General features: G+C 43.9%; 1 protein-coding gene across 1 annotated transcript in view; it reads right to left on the bottom strand.

Moving 5' to 3' along the window:
• The window catches only part of LOC124033433 (atrial natriuretic peptide receptor 3-like), a 147,500-nt gene extending 137,859 nt beyond the window's left edge, over positions 1-9,641 (bottom strand). The window contains exon 1 of the mRNA XM_046345468.1: positions 8,685-9,641. Coding sequence (XP_046201424.1) covers positions 8,685-9,354 — 670 coding nt within the window. The 5' untranslated portion in view covers positions 9,355-9,641. The remainder of the gene's footprint in view (positions 1-8,684) is intronic.
• Positions 9,642-13,849: the final 4,208 nt, after the last annotated feature.

Raw genomic sequence — 13,849 nt, 5'->3', positions numbered from 1 at the left:
ACTCTTTCCTCTCTACCTCCTTCTTTCCACTCCTCTCCCCTTTTGACCTCACCCTCTCACCTTCCCCCCTACTCACAAGGCAGGCAATACGCTCGACCTCATCTTTACTAGATGCTGTTCTTCCACTAACCTCATTGCAACTCCCCTCCAAGTCTCCGACCACTGCCTTGTATCCTTTTCCCTCTCGCTCTCATCCAACACCTCCCACACTGCCCCTACTCGGATGGTATCGCGCCGTCCCAACCTTCGCTCTCTCTCCCCCGCTACTCTCTCCTCTTCCATCCTATCATCTCTTCCCTCCGCTCAAACCTTCTCCCACCTATCTCCTGATTCTGCCTCCTCAACCCTCCTCTCCTCCCTCTCTGCATCCCTTGACTCTCTATGTCCCCTATCCTCCAGGCCGGCTCGGTCCTCCCCTCCCGCTCCGTGGCTCGATGACTCATTGCGAGCTCACAGAACAGGGCTCCGGGCAGCCGAGCGGAAATGGAGGAAAACTCGCCTCCCTGCGGACCTGGCATCCTTTCACTCCCTCCTCTCTACATTTTCCTCCTCTGTCTCTGCTGCTAAAGCCACTTTCTACCACGCTAAATTCCAAGCATCTGCCTCTAACCCTAGGAAGCTCTTTGCCACCTTCTCCTCCCTCCTGAATCCTCCGCCACCTCCCCCTCCTCCCTCTCTGCAGATGACTTCGTCAACCATTTTGAAAAGGTCGACGACATCCGATCCTCGTTTGCTAAGTCAAACGACACCGCTGGTTCTGCTCACACTGCCCTACCCTGTGCTCTGACCTCTTTCTCCCCTCTCTCTCCAGATGAAATCTCGCGTCTTGTGACGGCCGGCCGCCCAACAACCTGCCCGCTTGACCCTATCCCCTCCTCTCTTCTCCAGACCATTTCCGGAGACCTTCTCCCTTACCTCACCTCGCTCATCAACTCATCCCTGACCGCTGGCTACGTCCCTTCCGTCTTCAAGAGAGCGAGAGTTGCACCCCTTCTGAAAAAACCTACACTCGATCCCTCCGATGTCAACAATTACAGACCAGTATCCCTTCTTTCTTTTCTCTCCAAAACTCTTGAACGTGCCGTCCTTGGCCAGCTCTCCCGCTATCTCTCTCTGAATGACCTTCTTGATCCAAATCAGTCAGGTTTCAAGACTAGTCATTCAACTGAGACTGCTCTCCTCTGTATCACGGAGGCGCTCCGCACTGCTAAAGCTAACCCTCTCTCCTCTGCTCTCATCCTTCTAGATCTATCGGCTGCCTTCGATACTGTGAACCATCAGATCCTCCTCTCCACCCTCTCCGAGTTGGGCATCTCCGGCGCGGCCCACGCTTGGATTGCGTCCTACCTGACAGGTCGCTCCTACCAGGTGGCGTGGCGAGAATCTGTCTCCTCACCACGCGCTCTCACCACTGGTGTCCCCCAGGGCTCTGTTCTTGGCCCTCTCCTATTCTCGCTATACACCAAGTCACTTGGCTCTGTCATAACCTCACATGGTCTCTCTTATCATTGCTATGCAGACGACACACAATTAATCTTCTCCTTTCCCCCTTCTGATGACCAGGTGGCGAATCGCATCTCTGCATGTCTGGCAGACATATCAGTGTGGATGACGGATCACCACCTCAAGCTGAACCTCGGCAAGACGGAGCTGCTCTTCCTCCCGGGGAAGGACTGCCCGTTCCATGATCTCGCCATCACGGTTGACAACTCCATTGTGTCCTCCTCCCAGAGCGCCAAGAACCTTGGCGTGATCCTGGACAACACCCTGTCGTTCTCAACCAACATCAAGGCGGTGGCCCGTTCCTGTAGGTTCATGCTCTACAACATCCGCAGAGTACGACCCTGCCTCACACAGGAAGCGGCGCAGGTCCTCATCCAGGCACTTGTCATCTCCCGTCTGGATTACTGCAACTTGCTGTTGGCTGGGCTCCCTGCCTGTGCCATTAAACCCCTTCAACTCATCCAGAATGCCGCAGCCCGTCTGGTGTTCAACCTTCCCAAGTTCTCTCACGTCACCCCGCTCCTCCGCTCTCTCCACTGGCTTCCAGTTGAAGCTCGCATCCGCTACAAGACCATGGTGCTTGCCTACGGAGCTGTGAGGGGAACGGCACCTCAGTACCTCCAGGCTCTGATCAGGCCCTACACCCAAACAAGGGCACTGCGTTCATCCACCTCTGGCCTGCTCGCCTCCCTACCACTGAGGAAGTGGTCCTGTGTAGCTCAGTTGGTAGAGCATGGCGCTTGTAACGCCAGGGTAGTGGGTTCGATCCCCGGGACCACCCATACGTAGAATGTATGCACACATGACTGTAAGTCGCTTTGGATAAAAGCGTCTGCTAAATGGCATATATTATTATTATTATTATAAGTACAGCTCCCGCTCAGCCCAGTCAAAACTGTTCGCTGCCCTGGCCCCCCAATGGTGGAACAAACTCCCTCACGACGCCAGGACAGCGGAGTCAATCACCACCTTCCGGAGACACCTGAAACCCCACCTCTTTAAGGAATACCTAGGATAGGATAAGTAATCCCTCTCACCCCTACCCCCCCTAAGTTTTAGATGCACTATTGTTAAGTGACTGTCCCACTGGATGTCATAAGGTGAATGCACCAATTTGTAAGTCGCTCTGGATAAGAGCGTCTGCTAAATGACTTAAATGTAAATGTAAATACAAGTTAACTTAAGAAGGCACACTTGTTAATTGAAATGCATTCCAGGTGACTACCTAATGAAGCTGGTTGTGAGAATGTCAAGAATGTGCAATGCTGTCATAAAGGCAAAGACATTCAAATGTACTTGTTCTCTTGCTTAGTTATGCACCGGGGCCTCCCACTCCTCTTCTATTCTAGTTAGAGCCTGTTTGTGCTGTTTTGTGAAGGGAGTAGTACACAGCATTGTATGAGATCTTGTGTTTCTTGGCAATTTCTTGCATGGAATAGCCTTCATTTCTCAGAAGAAGAATAGACTTATGAGTTTCAGAAGAAAGGTCTTTGTTTCTGGCCATTTTGAGCCTGTAATCAAATCCACAAATGCTGATGCTCCAGATACTCAACTAGTCTAAGGAAGGCCAGTTGTATTGCTTCTTTAAATCAGTAGAACAATTTTCAGCTGTACTAACATAATTGCAAAAGGGTTTTCTAGTGCTCAATTAACCTTTTAAAATGATAGACTTGGATTAGCTAAAAATACACGTTTAAAAATGTTAAAGACGACTCTTGGTCGAACAAGATTATTATTTTTTGTCGGGGACAGCCCTGATAAGACAACATAGAACCGTCCGCCCGTCCAACCACCCAGCTCTCCACCCATCTGCCCAGCTCTCCACCCTTCTGCCCATCCCTCTGTGCCAATGAAATTAGATCTGACTGAATAGTGATTATTTTTCAGAACAGAGGATGGTGGAATGGCTGGCCATCTGCAGCGGAGAAACAAATGGATCGTTTTGACAGCAGGCAGATATGTTGACACAGGAAACAGTGGGCACAGCCACCGACGGAGCTGAGGGGAGCTGCCATTGGGAGAGAGTGGGGCAGGTAGATATGTTGACACCTGGGCTGTTCCAAAGGAAACAGTGGGCACAGCCACCGACGGAGCTGAGGGGAGCTGCCATTGGGAGAGAGTGGGGCAGGTAGATATGTTGACACCTGGGCTGTTCCAAAGGAAACAGTGGGCACAGCCACCGACGGAGCTGAGCTGCCATTGGGAGAGAGTGGGGCAGGCAGCCGGGCAGGGGGCACAGGAGGGCAAGTGTTGTCTTTGGCAAAGAGTGATGGGGAGAGTTTCACCACAGCATAATGTGATTGGCAGTGGAGAAATAGAATATTTGTGTGTATAGCTCCAACAGTATTGGGACAGTGACATGTTTTATTGTTTTGGCTCTGTACTCCAGCACTTTGGATTTGAAATTATACAATGACTATGAGGTTAAAGTGCAGACTGTCAGCTTCAGTGGCAATTCCAGTATGTAAATCTTGGTGGTGCAAAAAAATGATGTAGCTGCAACAAAGCCACTACACAACACAACACTAAACAATACATTAATTGCACTATAACGGTGACAAACGGTGCCCACAAACTGTTAGGGCCTACATAAAGCTGTCCCAACAGCAGAGTCCCAACAGCAGTCCCAACACCTTACACCTGGCTATCAGCAGAGCCTCGTCTGGCAGCCAAGAGTTAACTCTGCCTCATTTACTTTCTTTAAAAAAAACATGGCTGATATTGGCGGACAATTGAGATGTACAAACTATGGCATAAGGGGACGACAAGCGGATAAGAGGCCATCCGTAATTTCGATTAAGACATTAATGAGTGAGCGAGGACAGACTTAGTCAAAATAACTATTTGTTTAGCACTTTCGAAACATACAGCGACAGAATTCAGAACATGGGCCGTTCTTACAGTGTTCTCCCTGTACACCAAGTCAGAACTGTAAGATAAATAAGGAGGGCATATAAGCAGACAATGAAAGCTCTTACAATATTCAATGATTACATTTCTCAAAAACAGGTTATAGGCTACATGTGCACCACCAAGTCAGAACAGTAGGCTAAGTTATGAGAGGGGAAATAATAATAATAAAATAATATTAGAGAGAATTATTTATTTCAACTTTACATTTCTTTCAGCACATTCCCAGTGGGTCAGAAGTTTACATACACTCAATTAGTAATTGGAAGCATTGCCTGAAATTGTTTCACTTGGGTCAAACATTAAGGGTAGCCTTCCACAAGCTTTTGGTCCATTCCTCCTGACAGAGCTGGTGTAACTGAGTCAGGATTGTAGGCCTCCTTGCTCGCGCACACTCTTTCAGTTCTGTCCATACATTTTCTATAGGATTGAGGTCAGGGCTTTGTGATGGCCACTCCAATACTGTGACTGTTGTCCTTAAGCCATTTTGCCACAACTTTGGAAGTATGCTTGGGGTCATTGTCCATTTGGAAGACCCATTTGGAAAGTATGCTTGGGGTCATTGTCCATTTGGAAGTATGCTTGGGGTCATTGTCCATTTGGAAGTATGCTTGGGGTCATTGTCCATTTGGAAGTATGCTTGGGGTCATTGTCCATTTGGAAGTATGCTTGGGGTCATTGTCCATTTGGAAGTATGCTTGGGGTCATTGTCCATTTGGAAGTATGCTTGGGGTCATTGTCCATTTGGAAGTATGCTTGGGGTCATTGTCCATTTGGAAGTATGCTTGGGGTCATTGTCCATTTGGAAGTATGCTTGGGGTCATTGTCCATCTGGAAGTATGCTTGGGGTCATTGTCCATTTGGAAGACCCATTTGGAAGTGTGCTTGGGGTCATTGTCCATTTGGAAGACCCATTTGGAAGTATGCTTGGGGTCATTGTCCATTTGGAAGACCCATTTGTTACCAAACTTTAACTTCCTGACTGATGTCTTGAGATGTTGCTTCAATATATCCACATAATTTCCCTTCCTCATGATGCCATCTATTTTGTGAAGTGTACCAGTCACTCCTGCAGCAAAGCACCCCCACAACATGATGCTGCCTCCCCCGTGCTTCATGGTTGGGATGGTGTTCTTCGGCTTGCAAGCCTCCCCCTTTTTCCTCCAAACATAACGATGGTCATTATGGCCAAATCGTTCTGTTTTTGTTTCATCAGACCAGAGGACATTTCTCCGAAAAGTACGATCTTTGTCACCATGTGCAGTTGCAAACTGTAGTCTGGCTTTTTATGGAGGTTTTGGAGCAGTGGCTTCTTCCTTGCTGATCGGCCTTTCAGGTTATGTCGATATAGGACTCGTTTTACTGTGGATATAGATACTTGTGTACCTGTTTCCTCCAGCATCTTCACAAGGTCATTTGCTGTTGTTCTGGGATTGATTTGCACTTTTTGCACCAAAGTACGTTCATCTCTAGAAGACAGAACACGTCTTCTTCCTGAGCGGTATGACGACTGCGTGGTCCCATGGCGTTTCTACTTGAGTACTATTGTTTGTACAGATGAACGTAGTACCTTCGGGTGTTTGGAAATTGCTCCCAGGGATGAACCAAACTTGTGGAGGTCTACAATTTATTTTCTGAGGTCTTGGCTGATTTCCTTTAGATTTTCGCATGATGTCAAGAAAAGAGGCACTGAGTTTGAAGGTAGGCCTTGAAATAAATCCACAGGTACACCTCCAATTGACTCAAATGATGTCAATTAGCCGATCAGAAGCTTTTAAAAGCCATGACAATTTTCTGGAATTTTCCAAGCTGTTTAAAGGCACAGTCGTACTTAGTGTATGTAAACTTCTGACCCACTGGAATATTGATACAGTGAATTAAGTTAAATAATGTGTCTGAAAACAATTGTTGGAAAAATTACTTGTGTCATGCACAAAGTAGATGTCCTAACCAACTTGACAAAACTATAGTTTGCTTACAAGAAATTTGTGAAGTGGTTGAAAAATCTCACCCCTCTGTGACAACATACAGAGCAGGAGGGAGGGAGGAACAGCCAACTGAAAAGGAGGGAAGACCCATCTCACCCCTCTGTGACAACATACAGAGCAGGAGGGAGGGAGGAACAGCCAACTGAAAAGGAGGCCCAGTAGCCTATTATACATAGTGCAGTCGGCCCAGTGCAGTCGGCCCAGTGCAGTCGGCCCAGTGCAGTCGGCCCAGCAGCCTACAGCATTATGTGCTATTGAAGCAAGCAAGAAGTAAATTCCACAAACACTTTAATTTATACTTGATTCAACATGTTGGAGATAATATATTCTTCACATAGCTGTACATATTATATATTTCCTCCCATATTCTGAATAACTTCCTCCCATATTGGACATTGGGCAGCAGAAAAGCAAGAGGATTCAGAAAGTCTTCATACCATTGCCATATTACACATTGAGACAGTAGACTGTATGTATGCATGCATGCATGCAGGTAGGTAGGCAGGCAGGCAGGCAGGCAGGCAGGCAGGCAGGCAGGCAGGCAGGCAGGCAGGCAGGCAGGCAGGCAGGCAGGCAGGCAGGCAGGCAGGCAGGCAGGCAGGCAGGTATGTATGTATGTATGTATGTATGCATGTATGCATGTAGACTGGAGCTAGCCAAGTTATTGTGTTGTATTACATCCTAAATTCACCCATCTTTTTCCTCTCACAAAGTAAAAAAAAAGTGTTTTTAGATTTGTAGTAAATCTATTGAAAATGACATACAGAAAAATCGAATTTACAAAATGATTCACACCCCTTCGTCAATATTTTGTAGAAGCACCTTTGGCAGCGATTACAGCTGTGAGTCTTTCTGGGTAAGTCTAAGAGCTTTGCACACCTGGATTGTACAATATTCTGACATTATTCTTTTCAAAATTCATCAAGCTCTGTCAAGTTGGATGTTGGATCATTGCTAGACAGCCATTTTCAAGTCTTGCCATAGATTTTCACTCCAATTTAAGTCGAAACTGTAACTAGGCCACTCGGGAACGTTCAATGTCATCTCTTTAAGCAACTCCAGTGTATTTGGTCTTGTGTTTTAGGTTATTGTCCTGCTAAAAGGTGAATTCATCTCCCAGTGTCTGTTGGAAAGAAGACTGAACCAGGTTTTACTCTCTGAATTTTTCCCATCTTAGCTCAATTCCGTTTATTTTTATCCTAAAATACTCCCTTGTTATTTCCAATGACAAGCATACCATTAACATGACGCAGCCACAGTCATGCTTGAAGATATGAAGAGTGGTACTCAGTGATGTGTTGTATTTGCCCCAAGTATAACACTTTGTGTTCAGAACATAAAGTTAATTTCTTTGCCACATTTTTTTACAGTTTTACTTTAGTTGTGGAATATTTTTCTTCTGCACAGGCTTCCTTCTTTTCACTCTGTCAATTAGGTTCGTATTGTGGAGTAACTACAATGGTGTTGATCCATCCTCAGTTTTCTACCACAGCCATTAAACTCTGTAACAGTTTTAAAGTCATCATTGGCCCAATGGTCAAATCCCCGAGTGGTTTTCTTCCTCTCTGGCAACTAAGTTGAAGGACTGAAGGCCACCTGAAGGACACATGTATCTTTGTAGTGACTGGGAGTATTGATACACCATCCAAAGTGTAATTAACTTCACAATGCTCAAAGGGATATTCAATGTCTGGGTTTTTTCTCAATTTTTACCCATCTACCAATAGGTGCCCTTATTTGTGAGGCATTGGAAAACCTCCCTGGTCTTTGTGGTTGAATCTGTGTTTGAAATTTGTTGCTCGACTGAGGAACCTTACAGATAATTGTATGTGTGTGGGGTACAGAGATGAGGTAGTCATTCAAAAGTCATGTTTAGCACTATTATAGCACACAGTGTGAGTCCATGCAACTTATTATGTGACTTGTTAAGCACATTTTTACTCCTGAACATATTTAGGCTTCCCATAACAAATGAGGTTGAATAATTATTTAGTCAAGACATTTCAGCTTTTCATTTTGAATAAATTTGTTAAAAAATGTCTTAAACATAATATTGGGTATTGTGTGTAGGCCAGTGACTCAATCTCAATTTCATCAATTGTATTTTCAGGCGCTAATAACAAAACGTGGGTGGGGGAAAAAAATCAACGCGTGTGAACGAACGCGAACATTTTAAGTGCAATAAGTATAATGAGTGACAGCGTGTGTAGATGGTTGAACATTTCTGACATTTACGCTATACAATGGGACAGTGTAGATACTTTTCTCAGTACAGTAGCCTACCTTCACTCTCGTAGATGTAGTTGATGATGTCATCTGCGTTCAGGCCCTCTTCTTTAGTGTTGATCGCTATGTGTACGGTCTGATATTCCTCCATGAGTTTGAGGTGCACCCCTTCCAGAGTGAAGTAGCAATTCCGCTCCTCTTTGTCGTCATCGAAGATCAGCAGCGCGTCTTTCCAGTTGAAGTGACGGAACATCGCCGAGAATGTTTCTGCCATTTTCAGGTAAGACGGGGAGATTCGGGTCAGGTGAGAGTATTCTTTCTCCTTGTCACTAAAACCGCTGGCCAGAGCACCTGTCGATATTACCGGGATGTTCCAGTGAGATGCCATCCTTACCACCGGCGCCGCGGCGTATTCACACACCGGACCGAGAACCAAGTCCGGCTTCTTCTCGCAGGAGCGGTCCACCAGGGAGAAGAGCGCATCATTGCCACAGTTAGAATCCTCATAGCGCAAATTAAAGTTAAATCCGGAATACACACCACCTCCGATTTTCAACCTCTGCTTTGCATACTCTATTGCCGGGGCCACTCTTGCTATTGAGAACATATAAGAGTTATTTTTTGGCAACATCACCAATACTTCGATGTCCTCAATCACTGTTGCACTTGTCCGGCCAGGTAACAACCCCAGCCAAATGTACAAACACACTGAAATGTAACATGGCATGATGCAACTTTAAAAGTTATGCTTTGTCTATAATCATGAATAAATGTTTATCTCGCTCTCCAAGTCAACTGCGTCCCTGGAACCGCAGACTTCCCGAGTACACAGGTATATTGCAAATACCAATGTGGAGTCTTCCAAAATAAAATCTAAATGAAGTAACCTTTTTCTTTGAATGAATGAAATAAAAATTCTAAATGTATGAAGTGTATACTCCTGCACAGAGAGTCTCCTGCAACCTCCTCAAGTGATAGAAGTATCCCCTCTGTTTTGCTAACTAATTCTCCTGTTTCTCTGGTCATTCCTCTTGTTTAAATATGGTAACTGCCCAGACAGCTACCACACACGCTGGCTGAGGGGGGGGAGGGATTTTGAAGCATCTTTTCATTATTATTCCTGCGTCATCCCTGTACAACACACCTCTTTCTTAAAGCTACAGGTCCGTATTCTTTCTCCTTTTTTATATAATTAGAGAAAATAATTGTTCGTTTTGCCACATTGGCAGAGACTGAATGCACTGGGATGCATTGCCTCATATACAATACACGGTGTGCAATTATTATTATTTTTAATTCAAAGAGAAAGAGAAATAAAACTGTAGGGAAAGTTTCAAGAACAATGTTTTCTTTTGCTATTTAAAAAAAAACACGAGTCGAAGCTGTTTTGAGCTACACAATGCAATATAATATACAGTATAGTAGAGTGTAGCGCATATATATCTTGTATTAATAGACTAAATACCTTTAACTTACCTGATCAATTTACCTTTAAGCATACTGCACATGAATAGGCCAACGGAACATTATACAGATCCACATTTTTTGATTAATTTTGCTTTTACACACCCCACTAAACATATTCAGTATTAGAATCTTGCCGAGTGTTCCAAAGTGAACGACATCCGCCGGAATGAACGATCAACCTCTAGTGATGCGCGAGGATACTCTGCGTGGGAGGGGGAGAAAAAAACCTGCTATAGACTGCCACCTAGTGGCCACAGCCAACATAGACTATAGTAAAGAAGTAGGCCTATTGAGGAGGGTTTTAGTTCACTATATATATATGCCTATACTGTCCAGGCGATTTTAAGCTAAAAATGTGTTATAAACTGTTTTATAACAATAGACTGTACCTAGTAAACCTAGCTCACTGATTTGTGTTGGTCTATTGGGAAAAAATGTATCTTTCTCCCGAGTGTCGCAGCGGTCTAAGGCACTGCATCTCAGTGCTAGAGGCGTCACTACAGACTCTGGTTTGATTCCAGGCTGTATCACAACCGGCTGTGATGGGGAGTCCCATTGGGCAGTGCACAATTGGCCCAGCATTGTCCGGGTTTGGCCGGAGTAAGCCGTCATTGTAAATAAGAATTTGTTCTTAACTGGCTAGCCTAGTTAAATAAAAATCTCCTGTGTTGTGTTGGATAGATATCAACAGTTGAGTACTACATGTTGGATGTTAAATAAGGAGAAGAGGCAATCCCAGCCTGGGTATATTTCTCATGCCCCATTAAATGTCGGGCTTGAAAAATGAGTCACCTAACAAGTTCCCTAGACATATGAGAAACAACCTCTCTTTCATGACACATTTAAATGGGCCACATGGTTTTGTGGCTGGCGTAATTCATTGACTTATAGGGGGACACGTTCTCCAGAAGTCTCATTATAATAATGACAGGGGTTTTGAGGTAATGTTTCGTCTCTAGTCTGTGATATCTTTAGACACTCCCCTTATCATGATTACACCAATGGGTGCAATTTGAAGCTGCTATTTGGAGTCATTCTGCTTAACTAACAGGACACCTTGTTGTTTAATTGTACAACATCCTGTAGCTACAGATGCCGCATATTACTTTGACCCAGTTTCTCACAGCAGAAAAAGAATTCAGCAGCAACATGAAATATGAATCAGGTCTTACATTTTTCGGGAAATTATAAACTTTATAATCCTTTATCAACCTTCAATACATCTTTGCATTTCCTGCAACAACAGGATCATCAAATAAAGACACGGCATCTGGTGTGTAGGTCTTTACAGGAACTGGTACAACCTTCTTAAGGAACTAACTTTCACACATACTTGGAGATAGAGGTCACTTCATTCCATGTGGTGCTACCATGTTGTGTTGTCATGTTGTGTTGCTACCATGTTGTGTTGTCATGTTGTGTTGCTACCATGTTGTGTTGTCATGTTGTTCTGCTACCATGTTGTTGTCATGTTGTGTTGCTACCATGTTGTTGTCATGTTGTTCTGCTACCATGTTGTGTTGTCATGTTGTATTGCTACCATGTTGTTGTCATGTTGTGTTGCTACCATGTTGTGTTGTCATGTTGTATTGCTACCATGTTGTTGTCATGTTGTGTTGCTACCATGTTGCTGTCATGTTGTGTTGCTACCATGGTGTTGTCATGTTGTGTTGCTACCATGTTGTTGTCATGTTGTGTTGCTACCATGTTGTTGTCATGTTGTGTTGCTACCATGTTGTGTTGTAATTTTGTAGTGCTACCATGTTGTGTTGTCATGTTGTGTTGCTACCATGTTGTGTTGTCATGTTGTATTGCTACCATGTTGTTGTCATGTTGTGTTGCTACCATGTTGTTGTCATGTTGTGTTGCTACCATGTTGTTGTCATGTTGTGTTGCTACCATGTTGTGTTGTCATGTTGTGTTGCTACCATGTTGATGTTATGTTGTGATGCTACCATGTTGTTGTCATCTTGTATTGCTACCATGTTGATGTTATGTTGTATTGCTACCATGTTGTTGTCATGTTGTTGTCATGTTGTGTTGCTACCATGTTGCTGTCATGTTGTGTTGCTACCATGGTGTTGTCATGTTGTGTTGCTACCATGTTGTTGTCATGTTGTGTTGCTACCATGTTGTTGTCATGTTGTATTGCTACCATGTTGTTGTCATGTTGTATTGCTACCATGTTGTTGTCATGTTGTATTGCTACCATGTTGTTGTCATGTTGTATTGCTACCATGTTGTTGTCAGGTTGTATTGCTACCATGTTGTTGTCATGTTGTATTGCTACCATGTTGTTGTCATGTTGTGTTGCTACCATGTTGTTGTCATGTTGTATTGCTACCATGTTGTTGTCATGTTGTATTGCTACCATGTTGTCATGTTGTATTCCTACCATGTTGTCATGTTGTATTGCTACCATGTTGTATTGCTACCATGTTGTTGTCATGTTGTATTGCTACCATGTTGTGTTGCTACCATGTTGTTGTCATGTTGTATTGCTACCATTTTGTTGTCATGTTGTATTGCTACCATGTTGTGTTGCTACCATGTTGTTGTCATGTTGTATTGCTACCATGTTGTATTGCTACCATGTTGTATTGCTTCCATGTTGTGTTGTCATGTTGTATTGCTTCCATGTTGTGTTGCTACCATGTTGTATTGCTACCATGTTGTATTGCTTCCATGTTGTTGTCATGTTGTATTGCTTCCATGTTGTGTTGTCATGTTGTATTGCTTCCATGTTGTTGTCATGTTGTGTTGCTTCCATGTTGTGTTGTCATGTTGTATTGCTACCATGTTGTGTTGTCATGTTGTGTTGCTACCATGTTGTGTTGCTACCATGTTGTTGTCATGTTGTATTGCTTCCATGTTGTTGTCATGTTGTATTGCTACCATGTTGTGTTGTCATGTTGTATTGCTACCATGTTGTTGTCATGTTGTATTGCTACCATGTTGTTGTCATGTTGTATTGCTACCATGTTGTGTTGTCATGTTGTATTGCTACCATGTTGTTGTCATGTTGTATTGCTACCATGTTGTGTTGTCATGTTGTATTGCTACCATGTTGTTGTCATGTTGTGTTGCTACCATGTTGTGTTGTCATGTTGTATTGCTACCATGTTGTTGTCATGTTGTATTGCTACCATGTTGTGTTGTCATGTTGTATTGCTACCATGTTGTTGTCATGTTGTGTTGCTACCATGATGTGTTGTCATGTTGTATTGCTACCACGTTGTTGTCATGTTGTATTGCTACCATGTTGTGTTGTCATGTTGTATTGCTACCATGTTGTTGTCATGTTGTGTTGCTACCATGTTGTGTTGTCATGTTGTATTGCTACCATGTTGTTGTCATGTTGTGTTGCTACCATGTTGTTGTCATGTTGTATTGCTACCATGTTGTCATGTTGTATTGCTTCCATGTTGTTGTCATGTTGTATTGCTTCCATGTTGTTGTCATGTTGTATTGCTTCCATGTTGTTGTCATGTTGTGTTGCTTCCATGTTGTTGTCATGTTGTGTTGCTTCCATGTTGTTGTCATGTTGTATTGCTACCATGTTGTGTTGCTACCATGTTGTGTTGCTACCATGTTGTTGTCATGTTGTGTTGCTTCCATGTTGTGTTGCTTCCATGTTGTTGTCATGTTGTGTTGCTTCCATGTTGTTGTCATGTTGTGTTGCTACCATGTTGTGTTGTCATGTTGTATTGCTTCCATGTTGTTGTCATGTTGTATTGCTACCATGTTGTGTTGCT

This window comes from Oncorhynchus gorbuscha, linkage group LG04, assembly GCF_021184085.1.
Source record: "Oncorhynchus gorbuscha isolate QuinsamMale2020 ecotype Even-year linkage group LG04, OgorEven_v1.0, whole genome shotgun sequence".
NCBI classification, from domain to species: Eukaryota; Metazoa; Chordata; class Actinopteri; order Salmoniformes; family Salmonidae; genus Oncorhynchus; species Oncorhynchus gorbuscha.
Note: the sequence above shows the minus strand (reverse complement) of the source record. Positions and strands in the feature narration are given on the sequence as shown.